The sequence below is a fragment of the Musa acuminata genome, chromosome BXJ3-5 (assembly GCF_036884655.1).
Source record: "Musa acuminata AAA Group cultivar baxijiao chromosome BXJ3-5, Cavendish_Baxijiao_AAA, whole genome shotgun sequence".
NCBI classification, from domain to species: domain Eukaryota; kingdom Viridiplantae; phylum Streptophyta; class Magnoliopsida; order Zingiberales; family Musaceae; genus Musa; species Musa acuminata.
In genome coordinates, this window is record NC_088353.1 from 34,345,690 (window position 1) to 34,360,089 (window position 14,400).

At 52.9% G+C, this 14,400-nt stretch overlaps 3 protein-coding genes across 3 annotated transcripts; 2 read left to right on the forward strand and 1 right to left on the reverse strand.

Annotated features, from left to right (window-relative positions):
- Nucleotides 1-6,277: 6,277 nt before the first annotated feature.
- LOC135638383 (uncharacterized) lies at nt 6,278-7,823 on the reverse strand. The gene is made up of 2 exons (XM_065151495.1): nt 7,342-7,823; nt 6,278-7,166 (listed from the first exon to the last, which is right to left on the reverse strand). The coding sequence occupies exons 1-2, from the start codon at nt 7,821-7,823 to the stop codon at nt 6,278-6,280; spliced, it is 1,371 nt and encodes a 456-aa protein (XP_065007567.1).
- Nucleotides 7,824-9,220: 1,397 nt separating this feature from the next.
- LOC103985189 (type I inositol polyphosphate 5-phosphatase 5-like) lies at nt 9,221-12,033 on the forward strand. The gene is made up of 10 exons (XM_065150867.1): nt 9,221-9,518; nt 9,593-9,680; nt 9,812-9,883; nt 9,961-10,051; nt 10,141-10,245; nt 10,315-10,858; nt 10,941-11,134; nt 11,215-11,323; nt 11,398-11,546; nt 11,629-12,033. The coding sequence occupies exons 1-10, from the start codon at nt 9,435-9,437 to the stop codon at nt 11,846-11,848; spliced, it is 1,656 nt and encodes a 551-aa protein (XP_065006939.1). The 5' UTR covers nt 9,221-9,434; the 3' UTR covers nt 11,849-12,033.
- A 648-nt stretch (nt 12,034-12,681) lies between these two features.
- Nucleotides 12,682-13,929, forward strand: LOC135638384 (pollen receptor-like kinase 4). The gene has a single exon (XM_065151497.1). The coding sequence runs from the start codon at nt 12,682-12,684 to the stop codon at nt 13,927-13,929; it is 1,248 nt and encodes a 415-aa protein (XP_065007569.1).
- Nucleotides 13,930-14,400: the final 471 nt, after the last annotated feature.

The following is a 14,400-nucleotide window of genomic DNA, read 5'->3' on the forward strand; positions in this document are numbered from 1 at the left end:
TGACGGAATGATGTTTGTGTCATCCCGATGCGACGTGCCTGAGAAGAGAAAGGGTCGCTGTTTTTTGTGGGATTTTGTCTATAAATAGTGTGTGGCTAGCCCCTCGAATGTCTCCTTGTTTCTATTCTGTCGCTCCATACTCCACCATTTTCGTTTGCGCCAATCGCTCTTCTTCTTTTCCAAAAGGTCGGTAAGGATGGTGTCTTCTTTCCCTACCTCTTCACCCTCTTCCCTGGCTAAAGACGAGCAAACGACGGTTGTGTCGAACCCCAACTCGTCTTCCGACGAGAAGGTGACCCGGGCCCTTGAGGCCCTGATGTGGCCGCACGACCTCGACTCCATTGTGAGCAAGTTGTCGCTCAGTCATCTCCGGGACCTCTATGGCATCCCGGAGGAGTTCGCCCTCCATGCCCCCGAGCCCGGCCAACGGGTGTACGATCTGATTCCCAGGGGTTTCGCCCTTACCCTTGATGCTTTTGAGGCCGGGTTACGCCTCCCCTTGCACCCCATCATAACTTCATGTATCTCATGGTGGCGTATCTCCCCGTCTCAGATGGCGCCCAACTCTTGGCGCTATCTGGTGGCGTTCCTGGGGGAGTGTTACTATGCTAATATCACCCCAACTCAATCCCTCTTCCTTTCTTGTTTCCGGCTTTCCAAAGGGTCGGGGGGCTACTATCTGTCCGCCCGAGCGGGCTTCCGAGTGAGTGAGGCTCCTTCCAGTAATAAGGGATGGAAGGGGTATTTCTTTTTCGTCAGCCGCTCGGAGGACTAGGGGTTCGGGCTTCAATGGGCGGCGCGCGTGATAGACAACACCGCCCCAGGTCTGGATGATGGGGAGCACCGAGAGCTCCAGAGGCTTAAAGAAATCCTCCCAGCCTCAAGAGTCATCCGGAATATGTCCGAGCAATAGTTGGTCGAGGCGGGTCTTAGCCCGATGCCTCGAGGTATGCCCTCAGGGGTAGCTTTAGGGTTTACTTTAGGGATCAATTTGCCAGCTAACCAATGTTGGTGTTTTCGCGCAGAGATGGTGGTTCTCCAAGACCTTCATGGGGGGGTCCACGCATTCGCCGGCCGAGGAGAAGAATAAGGAGCTTCAGATGCATCTGAAGGCGTCGGTGGCTGAGGCTCGTTCGGCAAGGGGGGAGTCGGTCGAGCTGATTCGTCGGCTGGAGGAGTCGTGCGCTGAAGCGCGGGGGGCTGCCGAGGCCCTATCCGTCGAGATTCGCCAGAGACCGGAGAAGGACAAGAAATTGATCGAGGACTACAAAGCATCCTCGGGCTTTCAGCTTGGCCTTGTTCGGACCAGGTGGGTTTCATACGAGTATGGGTACCGGATTGCCCTTGCCCGCTTTAAGGCGCGCCACCCCGACCTAGAGGTCGCAGAGGATCCTTTCGACTCCTTCCCCGAGGACATGGACGTCGACATGTCGGACGAAGTCCCTTTTGACGATAGCCCCGACGCTCCAGAGGAATAAATGTAGACTCGTCTGTACATGTTTTTTTCCTTTCCCCCCTTTTTGTTGTTTGGGTGTGAAATGTAATGCGCTCCCTGAAAATGATATGACTGTTTTCATTCATCGCGCTCGTTTGTCTTGTGGTTTGCCTAACACGTTGTGTTTGTACTAGCTTTTGTTAACGTAACTCCCGCTTTTGTTACGTCTCAACTCATTGTGGAAAAAACCTTTTGAGGTTTTGTGAGTTCCAAGTTTTTGGCAAAGCATGGCCTTGCATCGTCGCGAGTCGGTACGCTCCGACCCTAACGACTTCGATCACCCGATAAGGGCCTTCCCAATTGGGAGCTAACTTCCCACGTGCTCGGGTCGGGTCGCTAACCTCGACCCTACGTAAGACCAGGTCATCCAACTTAATTGGCCGAGGCCGCACCTTGCGGTTATAAATTCTAGCGATGACCCTTTTATAGGAGAGATCTTTCAGGTGCGCATTAGCGCGCCGCTCCTCGAGCAGATTGAGATCGGCTCGCAGTCCCTGGGTTGAAACTTGTTTGTCATAGCTTACCATCCTCAGGGTGGGGAAAACCATATCGGGAGGCAAGACAGCCTCAGTCCCAAATGAGAGGCTGTAGGGGGATTCTCCGGTCGCGGCCTTAGGGGTGGTTCGCAAGGACCATAGAATACTGGGGAGCTCGTCCACCCAAGTTGACTAGGTCGCTGACACTCTCCTCTTGAGTCCATTTAGAATAGATCGGTTAGTGACTTCGGCTAACCCATTTGTCTGGGGATGGGCCACAGAGCTGAACCTCAGCTGAATCTCGTAGCTCGCGCAGAACTCATGGAACTGAGCACTGGTGAACTAGGATCCATTATCCATGATGATGGCCTCTGGCAAGCCAAATCGAGTCACGATGTTTTTCCAAACGAATTTCTCCACTTGTCATTCCGTGATCGTCGCTAGTGGCTTGGCTTCGGTCCATTTGGTGAAGTAATCCACGCCCACGACGATGTATCATCGTTGCCCCGAGGCCGGTGGAAAAGGGCCGAGGAGGTCCAATCCCCACTGAGCGAATGGCCATGCGCAGTCGATGGGGGACAGGGGGACCGCCGGCTGCCTGAGCGTTCGGACATGCCACAGGCAGGGCCCGCACCACTGCACGTAGGTTCTAGCGTCTTGGGACATGGTGGGTCAGTAGTATCCTTGACGAAGGATTTTGTAGGCCAAGGTTTGAGCAACAATATGCTCCCCGCAGATCCCCTCGTGGACCTCGGCAAGGACTGCCTTCGCTTCGCTAGGCTCGAGGCATCGTAGCAAGGGCTGTGAGAAGGACCGTTTGTAGAGCCGTCCATTCACCTCAGAATACTATGCTTGCGTTCGGCAAATGCGGCGCGCCGCGGCTTCGTCGTCGGGAAGGACCCCGTTGCGTTTGAAGAGCAGCATCTCCTATACCCACGTGGTGCGCGCTTCGGCCGGAGCTATAGACAAAACTGAGATGGTGCGGAATGGGAGATCTTCGACCCCGAAGCAGTTTCCATGGTCCAGTCCCGAAGCCATCTTCGCCAATTCGTCGGCTCATTCATTTTGGTTCCTCGGCACCTTGGATAACGTGAAGCGGGAGAAGTTGGAGGCTAGGCTTTTTACCTCTGCCAGGTACCCTGCCATGGTTGGTTCCCTAGCTTCGTACCCACGGCTAAGTTGCTCGGCGACGAGCTGCGAGTCAGTGAAGACGTGGATGACGTCCACCTGCATTTCAAGGGCCAGCTTGAGTCCTGCCAGGAGCGCCTCGTATTCAGCTTCTTTGTTGGTGGCCCGGAACTCGAAGCGGAGGGAGCGTTCAAACGAGCGTCCGTCGGGAGCTGAGAGTACCAACCCCGTGCTGGCGCTACCGGAGGTAGCCGAGCCATCCACATGCAAGTCCCACAGCTCCTCTGTTTGCTCGGGGCTTCCATTCCCGCCATCGGCCAGTTCCGCGATGAAGTCGGCTACAGACTGGGTCTTGATGGCAGTCCTTGGAATGTAATGTATGTCAAACTCTCCGAGCTCTACCGACCACTTAAGGAGTCAACCTGCGACATCAAACTTAGACAAAACCTGTCGAAGCGGCTGGTCAGTGATTACCTCAATCGTGTGAGCCTGGAAGTAAGGGCGTAATTTTTGGGATGCCAGCACGAGCGCCAAAGCGAGCTTTTCGAGTGGCGGATACCGCTCCTCGGGTCCGTTCAGGACGTGGCTGACGTAGTAGACTGGTAGTTGTTCCCCAGAAACTTCTCTGGTTAGGACGGAGTTGACCGTGTGCTGGGAGGCGGCTAAGTAAACGCTGAGCTTTTCCCTGAGAATGACCGAAGCAAGGCGGGGAAGGTTGGCCAGGTGACGCTTGACTTGTCCAAAAGCCTCTTCACACTGCACCGTCCACCGGAAGTCCTTGGGGTTTTTTAATGCCCGGAAGAAGGGGAGACAATGATCACCGGACCGGGACAGAAATCAGGATAAGGCAGCAAGCCGTTTTTTAGTCGCTGCAGGTCCTTGACTGTTCGAGGGGCCTGCATATTGATGACCGCCTAAACCTTTTCTGGATTCACGTTGATTCCTCTTTCATGCACGATGAATCCGAGGAACCTTCCCGAACTGACGCCGAAAGCGCACTTTGCCGGGTTTAGACGCAGGCCATACTTCCGGAGTGTAGAGAATGTTTCGGCCAGGTTGGTCAGGTGGTCTGCCGCCATGTGACTTTTGACGATCATGTCGTCGACATAGACTTCGACGTTCCGCCCGATTTGAGCGGCGAACATTTTGTTCATGGCCCTTTGGTAGGTGGCGCCTGCGTTCTTGAGCCCAAACGGCATGACTTTGTAGAAATACACCCCTAGATCGGTGATGAAAGTCGTGTGTTCTTGGTCTTCAGGCGCCATTCTGATCTGGTTGTAGCCGGAGAATGCTAGTCATAGGTGCCCAGCAAGCCAATCACATGAGTGATGACACATGTGACTTGATACAGAATCTTTTTGCTTATTATATTTTGGCGTATATCACTTTATAACTATTGCATAAATGCATATATATTGTGATGTCCTTGGATTTGTGCAATGGGAATCGGATCGTGATAAGATCACGATAATGAGATCGATTCATCTTTAAACACATATCCTAAATAATCCCGCTCATAGGTTACTCGAAAGGGACATCGTGATAACCGGATAGACTGGTGTGCTGTATACCCGTCCATATGATGGATGCAGCTGGTCTCATAGCTGCTCGTGTAGGGACACTAGGGATACAGTACAGGTGCTCATTGGAGAATGAGTTCACTGATTGATCCGCTTACGGAATGCTGGATGGTTGATGATGCCTTATTGTCAGACAGCGATTCCATAGTCCTAGTGGTGTATCTGGTCCTTAGACTTGAGACACCAAGGATGTCCTGTATGAGTGCTCCACTCTTTGATACCAGACTTATATGTTTGACTGTCCCAGATCTAGTACAGCTGGTCATTGGGAGTGGTAGTCGACCTTACGAGGGCTATTGAGTGTCGATAGAGGATCATCCACTCTCGGCGTCATGAGAGGAATATCCCATGTGTTCTTGCTCAGACAAATCCCTGGCCAGGGTCATTCGGGTTGAGAGAGAAAGAGTTCTCCGGGAGAATCCGATTAGAGCGAGACTCGAGTAGAAACCGTATGGGTCTGACAGCACCATGCTCGATATACGGTCTCTGGGATATTAGATGGATGAAGGACTATAGGTACATGGTAACTGAGGACAGACAGGTCCAATGGATTGGATTCCCCTGTATCGTCTGGGGACTACGGCGTAGTGGCCTAGTACGTCCGTAGTTAATGAGTCAAGTGAATTATTACAGAGATAATGATTCACTGAGTTAGAAGGAGTTCTGACATGTATGACTCACGGCCAGCTCGATATTGGGCCTAGAGGGTCACACACATATGGTAGGCATTGCGATGAGTAGAGGTTCGGATATGAGATATCCGACGGAGCCCTTGTCTTATAGGATGCAGATCCAATACCCACTAGGGAAGGACCCATTAGGGTTTGACACGGGATCTCTATAAATATGAGGGATTCACAGCCTCATAGGCTAGAGTCTTTGCTTGCCTTTCCTATTGTCCTCTCCCTCTCCACCTCAGAGTAGGCCTGGAGTTTTGAGGAGCGTTGTCGCAACCCTGCTGTGTGGATCACCGCTAGAGAGGAGGATGCTTGACCTCCTTCACCCTCTCCTAAGGATCTGCAAGGAAACAGGGATATACGATCTCCCTAGGTAACACAATCTCTATACGCAGTTTTGTGTTTTACGGATTTTTGCGCACCAATCTTCGCACGACGACGAACATCTTTTTGGGAATCGGGGATTTTTGTTTTCTTGTTCTTCCGCTACGCATATGATGTCGCCCCCCATGATTTCCCAACAGAGAAGGCGTCCATGAACGACAGGCGGGCGTGCCCGGCTGTCGCGTCGACCAGCTGATCGATTCTTGGGAGGGGATAGCAGTCTTTCGAGCATGCCCGATTGAGACTCGTATAGTCAACGCACATCCTCCATTTCCCATTAGATTTTTTCACCAGCACTACATTAGATAGCCATCGCGGGTACTTGATTTCCTCGATGAAGCCAGCTGCTAACAGACGCTCCACCTCTTCACGAACGGCGAGCTGCCTATCGAGGGCTTGTCATCGTGGTTTCTGTTTTACCGGTCAAGTGTCAAGTGATATATTCAGGTGATGCTGGGTGGTCTCAAGGTCGACGCCGGTCATATCGGATGGCAACCAAGCGAAGACATCGGCGTTCTCCTGTAAGAAACCAACGAGCTACTCTTGCTCTTGCCCGGGGAGTTTCGACCTGACCTGGACCGTCCGATCCGGGCGATCCTCCATCAATGGCACGTCGCAAGTGGGCACCATCGGCTCCGGGTGTGGTGTCGGCCGCTTCTCTTCTCTCGGGTCTTCAAGAGGCTGGTCGGTCCTCGCCTTTTTGTGCAGCGAGACTGCCGTCAAGTAGCATCGTCTGGACTCTCGGTGGCTTCCCCAAACTTCGCATGTCCCGGTGGGGGTAGGAAACTTCACCGTTTGATGATAGGCGGAGACCACAGCTCTGATTTTGTTGAGGGTGGGGCGACCGAGGATGGCATTGTAGGCAGTAGGAAGATCTACCACCAAGAAGGTGGACATCACCGTCTTTATTTGGGGCGGTGCTCCCAAGGTGAGGGGCAAGGTAACAGTCCCCAATGGTGAGACAGAATCGCCGATGAACCCCGTGAGCGCCGAGCATATAGGCTTTAGGGATTCTTTGGTTAACCCCAGCTTCTGGAAGGTGTCCAGATAAAGCACGTCGGCCGAGCTCCCGGTGTCGATCATGATTCTCCTCACCTGGGCGTTAGCGATTCGAGCCATTATCACAAGCGCATCGTCGTGCTCCGGTGGCTTGACGTCCTCGGGAGGGAATGCGACCTTGGGGTCGGGACCACGTTGGGGAGCGTCGATCCTGGCGGAACGAGCGTATGCCTTTCTCCCCGACATACTAGTTCCCCTAGCCGCCGGTCCTCCGGTGATGACATCGATGTGGTGCTCCACGGGGCCCTCTGGGAGAGGCGAGGACTCCCCGTTACGTCGAATGTACCGACTAAGGTGTCCCCCGCGGACGAGCTCCTCGATCTGCCGCTTCAGTTCACGGCAGTCTTCGGTGTCGTGCCCGTTTTGCCTGTGAAAGCGGCAATGCTTGGACTGGTCGGCGAACTCTCATGGGTTTTTCATCGGAACGGGAGCCCTGAGTAACCCTCTCTCCTTTATCTGGAGAAATATCTCCATTCGAGATGCGCCTAAGGGGGGGCAGAGGAGGCCTCGGAGCGGGTAGGTCGAATTGGTCTAGCTTGTGCCTAGTCGCGGCAGGCTGTTGCCCGCGAGCCGGTTTCGGTCTAACCCTCGTGTGCTTTTCCTGCTTTCCGGCCATCCAAGCCTCAACCGTGATAAACTGGTTTGCCCACTGAAGCATCTCCGGTACCGCGGAGGGGGGTCTCTCAACGAGGGACCAGAAGAATCGTGAAGGTCGTAGTCCTGTCATGAATGCTTGCATCAATAGAGAGGGGTGAACGTCGGATAATCCCCGGATCTGCGTGGCAAAACGGTTCACAAAGTGGGAGAGGGACTCGTCCTCCCTCTGGTGTAGTCCGAGAAGCAAGGCAATGGACGGTTTCGGTCGTGCGCTGGCTAGGAAGTTGAGCTCGAAGTCTCTAGCGAGCTGGTCAAATGAGGCGATGGTCCCGGTCCTCAAGCCGTCATACCACGTGCGGGCTGGTCCCCTTAGTGTTGTGGGGAACGCCTTGCACATCAGAGCGTCAGAAGTTCCATACAGTGCCATTTGGGTGCGGAAGGTGGCTACGTGGTCCGCTGGGTCGGTGGAGCCGTCGTACGTGTCGAGGGAGGGGAGACAAAAGTTCTGTGGGACCGTCTGATCCCGTATTTCGAGGACGAATGGGGATCCTTGATGTATGTCCTCCCCAGCTCTCCTCTCGACCTGCGGACCTCTTTTTGTACCTTATCAAGCCGTTGACTGACAAGGAGCAATTGGGCTCGCAGGGAGTCAGTCGAGGCCGAAGGAAAGGCCTCGGGTTGGGCGTGGCCCCTCCGGTCCGTCGTGACTCGATCCGTGAGCGGGGACGACGGGACCCGAGGCGAAGTGGGAAGCTCCAGGGGCTGCGCCTGAGCCTGAGCAGGCGACTCCTGCTGTCGCACCGGTTCGGCGGCCGGGGGGTGCAACGTTCCTGAGACGAGTGGAATAATGGACTGTATCATACCTGTTATAATTTGGACCTAATGGGTGAGGTTGAGAAAGGCTTTGGACGAGACGGGCAGTGGTTCAGTGGAGGGGGCGTCGGGCGGTAACAAGTCCTGGTCGTTGAAGATTCGCCAATAGCGCTCTGAAGTTGCGGCGGGGTGTTCGCTACGGAGACCTGTCCGCGGGGGATGTTCCCCTGGAACCCTGACCGGATGCGCCCCCTCGACTGCGGTTTCGGCCGAGTCGGCCTGGCGATCCCTTGACATCGAGGGCCCTCCTTCTAGCACCATTATGTTGGTGTAAACAACTTTTTAACTGTGACCTCGGGGCCAACGCGGCTTGGTTCGGGTCCGGATGATGGGTCGCCGATTCCTTCGGGAGGGGGTTCCTAGCCAACGCGCCCGGAGAGAAACGCCTCGCCTTCGTCCCTACACACAGGTTGGGACGGGAGAGCTCGACCCGACCTCTCCGACGATCAAGTCAGTGAATAATCGTAGTGGGGTTGTTATCTATGTTGTTCTCCCCCTTTTCGTTTAGAGTGCAAGGGTATTTATAGGGGAGTTCGGTGTTACCTGATGTGCCTACCCACAGGGGTAGGATCGTACCTTCTGATGACATCTGACATCGCTATCGGCGTAGCGTGCGGAGTCGAACCTGAGCGGTCGTTAATGGGCCTCGGTTGGCGTTACGACCTGTGTCAGTCACGCGGTGTCAGACTAACAGGGGAGCGGGATGTCAGCGGGTGTCACGCAAGTCTTATTGTAATTATTACCCTCGTCACCCCATATCCTCATGTTTGATTATAGCACTTACAACATAAGGATGAACGAAACGTGTCAAAATTTAGCATACGGGCACTTGACCTTGTGTCGTAAATTTTGTTGGTCAGAAGGCATCGAGTCATTCATACGACGTGCCACAATTAGCTTCCTTCTGTTCTCCCGCCCCCCGTCCATGTACGTGCTGCGAGAACGGAGGAGAAGACCAGGTCTCGTCCTCCACCGGTTTCGGTACCTAAAAGTGGATGCAGGAGTGTTTGTTGAAATGCCAGAACGGCAAACCACGAAGTAGGAGGCTCTCTCCAACGAGCAGCCTTCTCGTCGTTCCTCCCTTCCCATCTCTCTCCCTTTTGTCTTCGAATCTTGATGCACCAGAGATGGGCGCATCCGGAAACCAGATGCGCTTCTGAGTTGGATGCCATTCGACGAGCTCCGTGACGACGACATGACGAAGTCCAGAACATCCGACGATTCTGCCAAGAACGACAAGAAGAAAAAGGTAACCCTTCTCTCTCCAGAAGCTGCACATGTTCTTGGAAAGGATACACTCATTTAGGATGGTTGGTGTCGCAGTCCATCTTACCAAGCATATTCAGTAGAAAAGGGAAGAACAAGAGAGGCTCCGATGGAGAAATATTCCCACGAGCGGAGATCGTCTTCGGTAAGACGATCTTGAACTCTCTTTTTTTCTTGCATTTACTGCATTCAGTTTTGCGATTTTAATGCGTTCTTCTTCTTCTTCATCTTCATCTTCATCTTCTTCTTCTTCTTCTTCTGCTGTTCGGAACAAAGATTTGGAGAGCAGGTACATTTCAAGGACAAATCTACTTGAGGCGTATCCAATCGTGAGGAAAAGCCTTTCAGGTGTGCACTCGATGGGCATTTCAGATGTCCCGATGAAACAGGATCTACAACTCAAGATTTTGTCTATAATTTCTCAGGTAGGCACACGAGCTCAAGAATCGAAGGCCTCAACCTGTCCATCTTGGAGAAACCCAGAAGGAAATCTGGTGGTCGAGTGGAGGAGTACCGGTAGGATTAGACGCAATCCATCAAACATGTGGTGGTGTTGTGTTCCTCTCTGTTTTATGTCTCAAGTTCCAAGAATTCTCATGGTGCAGGGTGTTTGTTGGGACATGGAATGTAGGGGGAAGGTCTCCAAACAATGGCCTCAACCTCGAAGATTTCCTCCAAGTAGAAGGATCAGCTGATATCTATGTGTTAGGGTAAGAATCTCTTCTTTAGATTTGTGGCTCAGCCATGAAATGGTTCTAATGATTTGGATCCCTTTGCAGGTTTCAGGAAATAGTTCCTCTAAATGCAGGGAACGTGTTGGTGATCGAGGACAACGAGCCGGCCACAAAATGGCTGGCTCTCATCAGCCACGCCCTCAACAAGCCCAGCGACAAGCACGACGACTCCTCCGACACCTGGAATGGCGCAAAGCTCGGCAAGGATTGCAAGTCGAGCAGCAGCCACCTCTTCCAAAAGCCTTCTTCCCTCAAAGCCATCGGCAAGAACTGCCGCGTCGACGGCGCCCTCGTCAAGACTTGCAACTGCAGACCCGAGACCGCCAGCGGCATCCGGCGAAGGGCGAGGAAGTTAAGGGAGTTCATCGACAGCACCGACTCAGGCTCCGACGACGAGTACTACTGCCACCCCATGTCCCATGTCGTCAGCCCCGAAGCCCGGCGCGACGCCAACTATTCCCTCGTCGCCAGCAAGCAGATGGTGGGCATCTTCCTCTCGGTATGGGTTCGCAGCGAGCTGGTGCCGGACGTCGGCCACCTCAGGGTGGCGACCGTCGGGAGAGGAATCATGGGCTGCCTCGGCAACAAGGTGAAGTTTCAAGGTTTCGCAGCGTCACCGGCACGGATATGAAGCCATCGGCGGCTGCTAACAGGGGAAGTGCATGTTTCAGGGCTGCATCGCGATGAGCATGTCGTTGCACCGGACGAGCTTCTGCTTCGTCTGCAGCCACTTGACGTCGGGCGAGAAGGAGGGCGACGAACTGAAGAGGAACGCAGATGTTTCCGAGATCCTCAAGAGCACGCAGTTCCCTAGGGTCTGCAAGATCCCGGGAAGTCGAATCCCCGAGAAGATCCTCGAACACGAGTACGAATCATACGGTAGCTAATCATGTAGCCTTAAATCTTCCCTTCCTCACTGAGCTTGTACGTTTCCATCTGCTGAAGTCGCATACTGTGGCTCGGAGACTTGAACTACCGGATTGCGCTGAGCTACAACGAAGCAACAACACTGCTGGAGGACAATGACTGGGATTCTCTTCTCGGAAGGGATCAGGCATGGAATCATACCTCAATCTTATCGATCTGCAGCACACATGACCCGCTTACTCTTGAACTGACGATGAACAGTTGAAGATGGAGCGAGAAGCAGGAAGGGTGTTCGACGGGTGGAAGGAAGGGAAGATCTACTTCGCTCCCACGTACAAGTACTCGTACAACTCCGACGCATACGCCGGGGAGACGACCAAGTCCAAGAAGAAGCGTCGAACACCTGCATGGTAGTTAACCTTTCCTTCTTCTTCTTCTTCTTCTTCGGCGATTGCTGCGGAAGAGGGAATAAGTTGCTGCCTTGCGATGCAGGTGCGATCGGATTCTGTGGTATGGCGAGGGCATAGAGCAGCTGCAGTACTTCAGGGAGGAGTCGAGGTTCTCGGATCACAGGCCGGTTTGTGCTGTGTTCCTGGCGCAGGTGGAGGCCAGCAGCCATGGCAGGTGCAGGAAGGGCTATTCCAGTGTGTACTCAAGGATCCCCAGGGATGAGATGATGTTACCTCAGAGACACAGCTTCTATGAGTTCTAGAAGAAAGGCTGTTCTGAGCTGCAATTTATTGTAGATGAGGAATACACATTATGTGATTGATTGCTTAGTACCTCTTGCTAAACACTAAGCTAACATTGGCTGTTTAGAAGCCTGATCGAGCAACAATCTTGCTTGCTGTACAAGCTCATTTGTCTCTTGCCATGCCAATCTGGTATGATATCTGATGTTCTTTAAGAACTGAGAGTGCTGAAACAGTGACTTATGAGCTTACAATCTAACAATGGTTTCGACATTGGATAAAAGGGTACAATTGCCGCATGATGTTTGCTTCTGAACAACATGTAGGCAGAGGTATGCAGATGTCAGATTCATTCTAACGTACAATTTCCATGGATCGCCATATGAAGCTTCACAACCTCTTCCATCCAAAGCTTAATCTTGAACGGACAAGAGAGAGAACACAGATCTTTCATTGGGCTGCATCTCTTTATCAGACACGTACATCCATCAGAGTAAGACAAGAAGAGAAGAAATTTGTCTGTCACAAATAACAAGGACTTAGATAACTTCAAGAACAGATATCTAACAAAAGAATTCTAGATGGTACGACATTACTGACAAACAAGAAGAACATCATCGCATCTGGCATATTATATCATTCTATCTGAGAGAATAAATTGTCCCACTCCCTTGTTTTCTCAGAAAGTTTCTTCAGGACTCGGAAACCATTGCCTAGTTTTTGTCTCCCGAGGATGGAAGCAGATGATCTCAGAGAGCATATTCTTCCATATAAGCTGAGCTCGAACTCCATCTATTTCTTTTAACACCCCTCCTCCAAGAAGAACCAACTTGCAACTTCTAAGCAACTCTCCATGCACTCAGCTCACCACCATCACCACCTGCCCCTGCTCCTGCTGCTGACATTCGGCCGCGTGGTGGCCGCCGACAGCCAGCTGAAGACGCTGCTTGTGACTATCTTCGTGATCGTGGATGCTCTTGTGTTGCTCATTTTGCTGTGGACCATCTACGCCTTCTGCAGGCGATTAAAAGCTAAGGAGACGGGGAAGGAGAACCCTCCTCCTCCTCCTCCTACTGCTGTTGCTGTTGAAATCATCGAGAAGGGGGAAGGCATGCGTTGCGATGAGGAGGAGGACGCAGTGGTGCAAGAGCCGGGGAAGATCACGTTTGCGACGGATGGAGGTGGGTTCGGTATCGACGAGCTTTTGAAAGCCTCGGCGGAGGGACTGGGCAAGGGGAGCTTCGGGAGTTGCTACAAGGCGATGCTCGATGGCGCTAGGATGGTGGTGGTGAAGAGGCTGAGAGGCATCGGCCCAGTTACCAAGGAAGAATTCCTGAAGCAGATGAGATCACTCTCCGCCATGGAGCACCCGAATCTGTTGCCTTTGCTCGGCTACTACTACTCCAGCACCGAGAAGCTTGTGATCTCGAACTACGTATGCCATGGCAACCTGTTCGATCGCATCCATGGTAATATTGCTGATCTCTCCACGAAGCCATACGAAACAGGAGGACGAAGAAGAGCTGACAGAACTCCATTCACATGGAGCTCGAGGTTGCAAGTGGCACAAGGAGTGGCTCAGGCGATGGAGTTCCTGCACCTGAACATGAGAAGCAGTGTCCCCCATGGCAACCTAAAGGCAACAAACGTTCTCCTCGACGAGAACGACAAGCCATTGGTCTGCGACCACGGGCTCGCTCCTCTGATCCCCGCTTCGCTCGCGGTCCACAGGATGGTGTGCTACAAGTCGCCGGAGTACCAGCTCAACCGCAGCATGTCGAGGAAGACCGACGTCTGGAGCTACGGTTGCCTCCTCCTGGAGCTCATAACCGGGAGGGTGGCGGCGAACTCGAGGCCGGGAGGGGTGCGCAGCGTCGAGTTGTGCCACTGGGTGAACCGCGCGGTGCGGGAGGAGTGGACGGGGGAGGTGTTCGACGCGGAGATGCTGGTGCAGAAGAGGGCGACGAGCGGGATGATCATGTTGCTGAAGCTTGCGCTGTGGTGCTGCGAGCAGTCGCCCGAGAAGAGGCCTGAGATGGCGGAGGTAGCTAGAGAGCTCGAACGGATAACAGCGGGCGAGGCTGATACAGAGGACGACTAGCCAATGGCTCATGAGATGGTGGTACATAGCCATTCGACAGCAGCTTGTTGTGTATGAAATCCTTGTTTGCTTGTTTCTTCTTCTGTACCAGTAATAACCTTAGGTGTCTCAAGACTCCATGCATGCATGCATCTGTAAACAGCTTGAGGTTGGCAATGACCATATAGATATATGCTATGATTGCCTGCTGCTAAAGACCACAAACTCGTGGGATGTTCGAATCCAATTAAGTCCACCGAGTCAACCATCGCCTTCTTCCACAGGTAGTAAATCACAACAATTGGATCCTGGAATTGCTAAAACAGGGGGTCGTAAACAAGGAACAAAAAGGTATAGTTCAAACCCTAGTTAATTTCATACTGGAAATTAAAGCATAGTCGAAGCACAGTTTTGGAATATAAGAGGGATACCAGACATTGAAGGAGGACGCCGCGGCTCTCTGCCTCCCTTTCTGGCTTCTGCAAGCGAGTT

Bases quoted from the DNA above. Each gene is read 5' to 3' on its own strand.
- LOC135638384 (XM_065151497.1), top strand. From the start codon at position 12,682: ATGCACTCAGCTCACCACCATCACCACCTGCCCCTGCTCCTGCTGCTG.
- LOC103985189 (XM_065150867.1), top strand. From the start codon at position 9,435: ATGCCATTCGACGAGCTCCGTGACGACGACATGACGAAGTCCAGAACA. The intron at 9,884-9,960 runs GTGTGCACTCGA...ATAATTTCTCAG, and splicing joins CGTGAGGAAAAGCCTTTCAG to GTAGGCACACGAGCTCAAGA. The intron at 10,246-10,314 runs GTAAGAATCTCT...ATCCCTTTGCAG, and splicing joins GCTGATATCTATGTGTTAGG to GTTTCAGGAAATAGTTCCTC.
- LOC135638383 (XM_065151495.1), bottom strand. From the start codon at position 7,823: ATGGCACTGTATGGAACTTCTGACGCTCTGATGTGCAAGGCGTTCCCC. The intron at 7,167-7,341 runs GCACAAGCTAGA...CCGCTTTCACAG, and splicing joins CAACAGCCTGCCGCGACTAG to GCAAAACGGGCACGACACCG.